General features: G+C 67.6%; 1 protein-coding gene across 1 annotated transcript; it reads left to right on the top strand.

Annotated features, from left to right (window-relative positions):
• The first annotated feature begins 825 nt into the window (after positions 1-825).
• On the top strand, positions 826-10,256 carry LOC121099260 (G protein-coupled receptor kinase 5-like). The gene is made up of 16 exons (XM_040617970.1): positions 826-970; positions 5,300-5,395; positions 5,535-5,647; positions 6,476-6,553; positions 6,761-6,861; positions 6,940-7,032; positions 7,116-7,179; positions 7,260-7,400; positions 7,477-7,667; positions 7,740-7,777; positions 7,961-8,050; positions 8,144-8,352; positions 8,443-8,580; positions 8,669-8,806; positions 8,903-9,034; positions 9,132-10,256. Exons 1-16 carry the CDS (start codon positions 919-921, stop codon positions 9,237-9,239), a joined length of 1,782 nt encoding a protein of 593 aa, XP_040473904.1. The 5' UTR covers positions 826-918; the 3' UTR covers positions 9,240-10,256.
• The last annotated feature ends 30 nt before the right edge of the window (positions 10,257-10,286 follow it).

Raw genomic sequence — 10,286 nt, 5'->3', positions numbered from 1 at the left:
TCCCTGCGAAGCAAAACACTGGGGGAAGTGCGTGTGCAGGGGGGTGGGTGGCAGAGGGGGTCCCCCCGAGTAGCTTTTCTCTTCCGAAGCGGCTCGTGGACGAGCCATGCTCCACCCGCCCAGCAGCCCCCTGGAAGGCAAAGGTGGCGCGGAGGGGCTGGGACAGAGCCCCCCGCCGGCGGGGCAGCCTGGGGAAACATTTCCCCGTGAGCTTCTGGCTTCTGGGGAGAAAAGGGGTTTTCCCCGTCATGTTTCCTCGTGGAGACTCGAGTGGGGGGTCCTGCGAGCTTGGCGGTGGAAGTGGCGTAAACAAGGAAATGCCATTTCTTGCTTTAACAAGAAGCCAAAGCTCCACGGGCCAGTGGCTCCTGCAGCTGGAAAATCCCCGGGAGGAAACGGCTTGTTCGGTTTCGCTGCTCTGCCGCCCCTCTTGTTGGGGGGGGGGGGGGGGGGGGGCGGCACACACGGGACAGTGGGGTGTTTTGGGGAGCAAGGGTTGCCCCAGCCCCTCTGCCTGCCCAGGGGTCCTGTGCTCCAGGGCTTTCCCCCCCCCCCGTGGGTTGGGGTCTCGGTGCTGGGGGGGAGGCTGCTGTGCTACCGGCGGCTGCTGGGGGCGCAGGGTTGACCCCCCCAAGGGGGGGCGTGTGCCAGGTGCTGCTCTCGCCCGACCTCCGAGCCGGGGGGGGGACGGGACACCCCGAAGGGGGGGGGCGCCCCCGTGCGGGGGGGCGCGGCGCTGCCCCTTACATAAGCCCGTGACGCCAGGGGGCGGCCCGTGACGTCATGGGGGTGACGCGCCCCCGGAGGCGGCCGGTAGCGGCGGGAGGTGCCGGCCCGCCCCGCGCCGCCGGGCCGGGGCAGCGCCGCGCCGGGCATGGTGTGCGGGCGGCGGGGCTGCGCCGCCGGCCCCCCCGCGCCATGGAGCTGGAGAACATCGTGGCCAACACCGTCCTGCTGAAGGCCCGCGAAGGTACCGCGTCCCGCCGGCCCGGGCGGCATCCCGCTCCCCTCCCGGTCCCGCGCTGCATCCCGGCCCCCCGCCCCGCGCCCCCTCCCAGCGGGCACCCTCGGCTCGGGGCCCCCCCCGCGGGCACCCCGGGCCCCTTCCGTCCGGGCCGGGTGGGCTCATCGCGGTTGGCATCGCCGAGCCCCCGGGAGGGACCGGCTGCCCCGGGGCCGTGGGACGCGTCCGTCGGTCGGTGCCCCCGGGGCGCGGGGCAGAGAGGGCACCGAGCCGTGCCGGAGCCGTTCCCCAGGAGCGGCCGTACTGGGACACCCGGGACACGGGACACCCGGGACACCCGGGACACGGGACACCCGTCTGCCCGTGCCAGCAGGACGTGCCTGGCGTGACGGGGCTCACACGAGCAAAACTTCGCCGGTGCCAGGACAGCTCGGCGCAGGCCTGGGCAAAACGGGCGCTGCCAGGAAAACCACGGCCTCACCGGTGCCGGAGCTGCCGCCCCGGTGTGAGCCCTGCGGGAGCTGGGACGAGGCCTGGGGGGCAAAAGGCTGCGAGCCCCCGCGCCCCGCCAGAGCAGGGCTTGGTGTGGGTCCTGGGCCAGCACAGGCGCCTTTGTTTGCTTTGGGTTTCCTTTGGGAAGCCGGCGCCCTCGTCGCAAAACCATTGTGACCAAAAAGCCACCGGCCCCAAAAGCCACCGGCCACCGGCGCTGGCCCAGCCCTGCAGGGGACGGGGCCGCTCGGAGGGGATCCCATTTTATTTTTTTTTAAATCCCCGTTTTCTAAAGGTTTCTTACCCCCATCACGGTCGCTTCCAGCAGCGCTGGAGATGCCGCGGGGATGACCCGTGTGCAGGGGCCGGAGAGGTCTGGCGTTGGGAGGCTGGAGCAGCCGGCCAGGCGTTCACACGATGCTCCCTGCTCAGGGCTGGACCCTGCTCCTGTCCCGTGGGATGCACGACGGCTGCCGCACGCTGCGCCGGAGCCTCGCCAGAGCCAGAAGGGGGTCTTGGCCTCGACGGTACCAGGGGCTCTGCCACCACGGGTGCCAAATGGGTTAATGTCAGCGTGCGCCGGCTGCAAGAGGTGCCGGAAGCCGGGAAGCAGAGCAGGATGGAGGGCTGGGTCCTGGCTGGGCAGCTGCTTCCCTCCCTGGCGGCATGGACAGGACAGGAGCCGCCTCAGCAGAAGGCTGAGACCCTGCCGGCCATGGCCAGGGGACCCCCACGTGTGGGTGTCACGGGCCAGCCTCGTGTGAAAGGCGCAAGGGGTTCGGCAAGGTCCAGCCCTGGCACCCTGGAGCAGCCACCGCCACCTGTTAATTGCATTTGGCCAAATTCTGCCATCCTCAAGGTGTGCTGGGGGGGCTTGGCTGGGGCAGCAGCCCCACACCCCTGGTGCTTTTGGGGGTGCTGGCAGCATCAGTCCGGTACCACGTGCAGCGTCAGACCCTGAACGTGGCGTGGGTAGATGCCAGCACTGGGCTAGGCTGCGTGTTGGGGGTCTCTGTGGTTTGAGGGGCTCCTTGAGCTGCTGCCACCCGCTGTTGCCCTCAAAAGGGCCTTGCTCTGCTGCAGGGCCCCTCATGGCCCTTCCTGCTGCGCACCTGGGGGCTTTGCCCCCTGAAAGGTGGTCGGAGGGGCTGTTCCCTCTACCCAGCCCCACGAGGGCTGAAGGGGTCTGTGGCCGGCCACCCTGGGCTCTGTGCCCAGCTCAGCTGGGGCCGCTGGAGCCTTCGAGGGAGCGCTGATGTCCCGGAGGGCTCGGGGAGCCAGCAGGGCTTGGCCGCCTGCGGAAGTGCCTGGGGTAAAAACCCAGGAGCGTGTGGGCACGGAAGAGATAAGGGGCGGTGAGTAAGGCTTTATGGCCTGTCGGGGCGGAGGCAGGTGGCTCTGCACCTCACTGGGCATCAGCACCGTCTCGCCGCATGCTACCCGCTGCGGGGGACACGCTCCTGCCCGCTGCGGGGCTTTTGCTGCCAGGAGCTGCGTTGGTGTAACGCACCTCCCTGTTTGGTATGTGGGCTCCTTTCTGCTGAGAAACGGCTTTATTTTGCTTTCTGCAGCTTTCCTGGTTGCCGTGGTCGGCTTGGCAGCATCCTCGTGGGGTTTTCCCGGCATGGTTCACTTGGGGGGAGCAGGGCTGAGGCGAGTGCCCTCTTCTCGTGTTATCTTCCCTTGCGCATCCCGCTGCCCGGCCTCGTCTGCGCAGGCAGGGAGCAGGCAGCAGCGGGATGCCCAGCACGGCTGCTCCCCACGTGTCCTCTTTCTTGGCTGCCCTGACCCGGCAGAGGATGCTGTGGGAGAGGGGCTGGCCACTTCTGGGGTGTCCCCATTGGTGCTCTGCTGCCCAGCACCAAGGGGTCCGTGCTGGCGGTGGGTGGCTGTGCCCGGGCCCCCTGCCGTGCCCACAGCCCTGTGCCGGGCCAGGAAGGGCTGCCAGCCCTTTGTGCAGCGCTGCTGGGATGCGGCTGCACCCTGGGGAGCAGAGGCGAGGGCAGGGTCGCTTCCACGGGGTCTGCAGGTGGGGGTGGTCCTGCCCCACAGTGGGCTGGGACCCACCCCCCGGAGCAGCCGTGGGTGGCAGGAGCAGTCTGAGCGCTTGCTGAGGCTCCTGACTGCCCTGCGCCTTGCGCCAGCTTGGCACTTGTGTATCTTTTTTTTCCTCCTTTACTTTGAGGTCTTTGGGTCTCATGCGGGCTCTAGCTCGGTGTCCTGGTGGGACCCATGTCTCTGCTTCCCCCGCTGCAGTGACAGGCTGGGGTGGGAGAGGTAGTGGCGACTGGGGGCACTGGGGAGGGAGCAGGATGGGTTTTGCTTTGCTGGAACACACTCCGGGCAGAGGAGCGGGTCCCACTCCGAGCCCTGAGGCCTCGGTGGTCTGGGGCAGCTCTGCCGCAGGTGGGGGTTGGTGCAGTCTCACCCAGAAATGCTCTGGGGACGGGCTGTGCGCTGGGGACACAGAGCTCGTCCCGGCTCCCCCCAGCTGTGCCGTGCCTGGCACGCTGCAGGCGAGAGCAGAGCGGGGAAGGAGGATGCTGCGGCAGGAGCCTGTGTGGAAGCAAAACGCTTCTGACTCAGCCAGGGGAGAAGTGTTGGGGTGCAGGTGACAAGCGTTGATTTATTTTTATTGTTGCAGCGGGCAAGTTGAAATTTGGAAGGAGCACCAGGCGGAGCAGGGTGCTGGGGGGGATACCTGCAGAGTCTGTGGAACAGGCAGGGAGGGAACTGTGTGGGCAGCATGTCCCTGAGCCCGGCCACGAAGCCACAGCCTCGGAGCATCCCTGCGAGGTCGGGGCTGCCGGGGCCCCGTCCCGTGTCTGTCCCGTGTCGGATGGCTCCTGGGGCAGGTGCAGGGTCCTTGCCAGGGCATCACCCCTTTGCTCACCAACCGGGGGGCTCCAGCCTGGGCACCGTGGGGCGAGGGGAGCGGCTGCTCCTCTTCCTCGGGCAGCGAGTGCTCCAGACCCCGTGCCACCGGTGCCAGGGTGAGCGGGGTGCCCAGGGACCCGTGCCCGCTCACGCTGCCCCTGTTCCTGCCGGAGGAAGCGAGCCGATGCGGGCAGGAAGCTCTGCCCGGCCGAAACGCCAGCCCCGCCGGAGCCCAGCACCGCGGCGTCCCACGGGCTCGTCTCGGCGTCACCGGGGCCGGCAGCGGGCGGTGCTGGCCGGCCACCAGCTCAGACCCGCGCTGATGTCGGGTCCCTGCGGGGATGACTTCACGCACCAAGCATCCGCCTGCAAGCCCGGGAGGAGCGGCTGCTGCGGTGGGGGCGTCCCCCTGCCCCCTCCTCACCCAGCGGGTCCCCGTCCTGCAAAGGCAGAGGCCGGGCTGCTGCGGCCCCACGGGCAGGATGAGCAGCTCTGGGGGGGATAAGGAAGCCAGATGTTTACTGGAGGGAGAGATGTGGGACCACGGCATTGTTTGGGGAGGAAGCATGCACGTTTGGGTCCAGCCCTCTCTGGCACCTGGTGATGCTGAAGGGGATCCCGTTGCTGCCCTGGCGTGAGGCTGGGAGCCATGAGCACGTGCAGATCCCCTCAACTCCTCGGGATGAGGGTCCCCTTGGGGGTCAGAGCCCTCTCCTGGGCTGAGGATGTGTTTTCCCGTGTTGCTTTAAAGCTGGCTAAAGCCCCAGTGCTGGTGGCATGCGGGTAATGTCTGTGAGTGATGGGGTCTGGGGACCAGCAGTGGTGAGATGCGGGAGACCCCAAACTGAGTGGCTCTGCAGTGCTGGGCAGGGGCTCTGCTCCCTGTTGCCAGCCGGGCCGGGGCAGTGATGCCCACCCTGGCAGCACGACCGTCTCTCCCCCTCCCCCCCCCCCCCCCGGCTGCAGGAGGTGGTGGCAAGCGGAAAGGCAGGAGCAAGAAGTGGAGGGAGATCCTCCGGTTCCCGCATGTCAGCCAGTGCGATGAGCTGCGGAAGGGCCTGGGTGAGCCGGGGAAGGCGTCGGGAGCTGGGGCGGGGGGCCCGACACGGCACCGGGTAGTGGCTGCGTGGGGGACATGGCAGGCGCAGGGCTGTGGCACGTGCTCGGTGCGGTGCGTGGCACGTCCCACCTTCCCTTGCAGAGCGGGACTACAGCAGCCTGTGCCAGAAGCAGCCCATCGGCCGGCTGCTCTTCCGGCAGTTCTGCGAGACGCGGCCGGAGCTCCTGCGCTGCATCCGCTTCCTGGACGCTGTGGTGAGGGTCCCCGCGGGATGCCACCGCGCCGGCTCTGCTGGGGGACGGTGACTTATGGAGGCGTTTTCCCAGGATGGGGCTAGTTGGGGTTTTGGCCACTGCCACGGCCGGTTCGCAGTGTGGGGCCCAGGGTGGTGGCTGTGGAGTGGCACCCGGGGGGCTGCAGGGGAGGCAGAGACCCCCCCATCCTGCCGTGCTGCGGGGTGCACTGGGGGAAGGGGACTCTCCATCCCAGCAAGCTCAGAATCCAGCGGCGCCTGCTGCGAGGTTCACCCTGGTGCCAGGTCTCAGATGTTGGCGAATGGGAAGAACAAACCTCATAAAACGATCCATGTTTCCCATTACCGCACGGTTTGTGTCAGCAGTGTGTGAGTGCCCTGCGCAGCAGGGTCAGCTTTCCAGGGGCTGGGGGCTTCGTGGGGAGCAGCCGGGGCCTCTGGGGTGCACAAAGACCCGGCAGCCACGGGGGCTGCTGATGGGGAGCATGTGCCTATGAAGTGGCCCCTGCTTGTGCCGGCTGCCAGAGCTCTTGCGGGACATTTTTCCTCTCTTTGAATAACAAGAGCTGCTGGGGCTGTGGTGGGCCTGAGGGTGGCAGCCCACTCCCCTGTTGCGGGGAGCAGGGTGGGACCCCCCCGGGGCTGCCTGCACCACCACAAGCCCCGCAGCAGGCAGCTGCCCATGGCACGGGGGTGCAAGCAGCTCCCTGGCCCCACAGCCAGGCAGACGTGCCTCGTCCGGGGGAGCAGGGGGCTTGGCGGGGGGCACAGGGCAGAGCCATGCCCTGTGCCACTGGCTGCAGCACCCTCCTCTCCCCGGGCATCCCAGGCGGACTACGAGCTCTCCCCGGATGAGAAGCGGAAGGAGATGGGGGAGGAGATCATCTGCCAGTTCCTCAAGCAGGAGGTGAGTCTGGGGGGCTTTCCCCCCCCAGGGCAGGATGGGGTGAGGGTGGGATGGGAGCAGCAGGAGGGGTCCCTTGCTGGCCACAAAGCCATGTCCCTGCTCTCCGGGCATCCCAGAAGGTCCCATTGCCCAACTGGGATGATGGGTGGGATGCGGGAGCGATGCACCCAGGGGGTGAGCGTGCAGCCGTCTGCTCCCCCCGGGCAGTCCCCAGATTTCCTGCCCGAGGTCGGCCAGCCCCACGCCAGCCAGTGCCTGCAGGACCTGCAGAAGAGCCCCTACAAGGACCTCTTCAGCAGCTGCCTGCGGTGAGTGCCTGCCCGGGGACGGGGACGGGCGTGCGGGGGGGCTGCAGGTGACGCCAGCCGCCCCCTCTGCCCCTGCAGCACCCTGCACGAGCACCTGAGCGGGGACCCCTTCACCGACTACTGTGACAGCATGTATTTTGACCGGTTCCTGCAGTGGAAGTACCTGGAGAGGTGAGTGAGGAGTCTGGGGGGTCTTAGGGTGGGGGGGTCTGGGGGGGCGGCGGGGCTGATGTGCCTAGGGCTGTGCGTTTCAGGCAGTCGGTCACCAAGGACACATTTCGGCAGTACCGGATCCTGGGCAAGGGCGGTTTTGGAGAGGTGCGGCCACAAAGGGAGGGGGGATGGGGTGGGCTGGTGGGGGCTCACCCCGCCGCTGTCCATGTGTGCCCCCCCCCCAGGTGTGTGCCTGCCAGGTGCGGGCCACGGGGAAGATGTACGCCTGCAAAAAGTTGGAGAAGAAGCGGATCAAGAAGCGGAAAGGGGAGGCGATGGCCCTGAACGAGAAGCAGATCCTGGAGAAGGTCAACAGCCGGTTCGTGGTGCGTTGTGCTCTCTGGAGGGGCCGGGGGGCCGGGGGGGCCAGTGCCGATGCTGATGGCCGGGATGGGCGCACAGGTGAGCCTGGCCTATGCCTACGAGACGAAGGACGCGCTCTGCCTGGTGCTGACCATCATGAATGGCGGCGACCTCAAGTTCCACATCTACAACATGGGCAACCCTGGCTTCGAGGACGAGCGCGTGGTCTTCTACGCAGCGGAGATCTGCTGTGGGCTCCAGCACCTGCACCAGGAGGGCATCGTGTACCGGTGAGCGTGGTGCGGGCACAGGGCCAGCGGGGCGGGACTGCTCTGTGCTGAGCCATCCCTCTGTCCCTGCAGGGACCTGAAGCCGGAGAACATCCTGCTGGATGATGATGGTGAGGAGGGAGGTGCTGGGCTGGGCTCTGCACATGCTCTTGGCTCTGGGGTTGGGTGTCTGTGTGCCTCCTGGGGGTTCTCTGGCTGTGTTTTGGGGAGGATGTGCAGGGATGTGGGGTGGCTGTTCCCTGGGATGCTGGGCGAGGGCACCATCCCTTGGGATGAACCCCTTCCCTGCCCAGGACACATCCGGATCTCCGACCTGGGGCTGGCCATCAAGATCCCTGAGGGCGAGACCATCCGCGGCCGCGTGGGCACTGTCGGCTACATGGGTGAGCGTGGGGGCTGCGCCGGCCGGGCTGGCCTGGGGGTCCCTGCGCCACGGTGTGCCCAGCCGCTGATGGCTCTGGGGCTGTGCCTCGCAGCCCCGGAGGTGATCAACAACGAGCGCTACACCTTCAGCCCCGACTGGTGGGGCCTGGGCTGCCTGGTGTACGAGATGATTGAGGGGCAGTCACCCTTCCGCGCCCGCAAGGAGCGGGTGAAGCGTGAGGAGGTGGAGAAGCGGGTGCAGGAGGAGCAGGAGCTGTACTCGGACAAGTTCAGTGAGGATGCCCGGGCCATCTGCAAGATGGTGAGCTGGAGACCCTGGGACCTGCCGGTACCCTCGGGGGGTGGGGCTGGCTCCGTGGCCCCCACCGTGACCACCCGTCCCCCTCCCCAGCTCCTGGCCAAGGACCCCAAGCAGCGGCTGGGCTGCGGAGCTGACGGGGCGGCCGAGGTGAAGCGCCATCCCTTCTTCAGGACCATCAACTTCAAGCGCCTGGAGGCCGGCATCACGACACCCTCCTTTGTGCCAGACGTAAGGGGCTGGGCCGGGGGGGACCCCGGGGGGGGGGGGGGGGGGGTGAGCCCCGCTCCCCCCACTGACAGCTCCGTGGCCCCCGCAGCCCCGGGCGGTTTATTGCAAGGACGTGCTGGACATCGAGCAGTTCTCAACGGTGAAAGGCGTCAACTTGGACCAAACCGACAGCGATTTCTACACCAAGTTCGCCACCGGCAGCGTCTCCATCCCCTGGCAGAACGAGGTACCAGGGCTGTGGGGCACTGGGGGGTCCTGCCATGCTGTGGTGCTGCTGGGGCGGCCTGTGCCTGCCCTCCGAGTGACCTGTCCCCCCCCCCAGATGATTGAGACTGAGTGCTTCAAGGACCTCAACGTGTTTGGACCCAGCGGGACCCGCTCCCCTGACCTGGACTGGACGCAGCTGCCCGAGCCCCCCAAGCGCAGCCTTCTGCAGCGGCTCTTCCGACGCCACGTAAGAGATGGGGTGATTGGGGGACGGACGGACACGGTTTGCCCTGGGGTCTCCTTGAGACCCCCCTGGCTCACTGCCCGCTGTCTGTCCCTCACAGCCAGCTGACTACACCATCGGCACCACCATCCAACCCCCCCACCCAGCCGCTGTGAACTCGCACACTCCTGCGGCCAACTCTGCCTGCCGAGCCCCGGCACTGTCCTGACCCCTCTCGCCATCCCGGGGGAGCCGCTGGGGCCGGGAAGCCCCCAGCCCGCCCCCCACCCCCCCCCCTTTCTCAGGGTTATCTCGGACCAGCGCTGGGGCCAGGGTCTCCAGGGATGCTCGTGGAGGCGAGGCAGGATGCTGGCACAGGCTGGTGAGGGTGGGCAGGGGGTGATGGAGAGGCAATGGGGCAGAGTCTGCTTGACCCCAGCCCCCGGCCCCTTTCCCCCAGCCCCACTGCGCATCCAGCCTCTTCCTGGGGGGTGCCGTGCCCAGCTGCCCCCCTGCCGCTGCCAGGGGAAGGGGCTCGGGCAGGGACCATTTGAGCCTGTTACCTTACTGCCAGCTCGATGCACAACCCTTGCGGGCACCGAGGGGCTGCGGGGCTGCCTGCGCTCTCCAGATAGAGACAGAGGCAGCCTTGGAGGGGGGTGTCACCCCCAGCTCCCCCTGGCTGTGCTGCAGCAGGAGGGACAGGGTCAGCCTGACAGCCCCCCCGCCTCGGGGGAAGCACAGCCTGCCCCTCCTGCTCCATCCTCCACGGTGTGAAATGGACTCGGAGAAGGGGATTTTCTTGAGTGGGGGTGGGCGTGGGGGGGGCTCCCTCTGTCCTCAGGGGACAGCTCAGGGCAGCCTCGGGGTGCCCAAGCCTTGCCTGTGGGGTTGGATGAGCAGGGGGCGGTGAGCACGCGTGGGTGCACGAGGGGCAGGCAGCGGGTGTGCAAGGGACAGTGCACGTGGGCGTGCAAAGGTCAGGCAGTGCGTATCGGGTAGGGCGTGCAAGGGACAGCACGTGTGGGTGTGCAGTGTGCAGGCACCGTGCATGGCGGTGCAAGGGACAGCATACGTGGGCTGGGGGGTCCCAGGGGTCCCGGTGAATCCCTGCCTCTGACACCTTTGGTTTACATTCAATCCGGTTTTGTACATTTGTAAACAATTGTAAATATTTGTACGTGGAGCGCCTGGATGTACATTTTTAAGCTAAAAGCTGCAAATACAGCCATGTGATTGCTTTCCACGGGTGCGTGGGGGGCATGTTGAGGGGGTT

This window comes from Falco naumanni, chromosome 19 (genome assembly GCF_017639655.2).
Source record: "Falco naumanni isolate bFalNau1 chromosome 19, bFalNau1.pat, whole genome shotgun sequence".
NCBI classification, from domain to species: domain Eukaryota; kingdom Metazoa; phylum Chordata; class Aves; order Falconiformes; family Falconidae; genus Falco; species Falco naumanni.
Note: the sequence above shows the minus strand (reverse complement) of the source record. Positions and strands in the feature narration are given on the sequence as shown.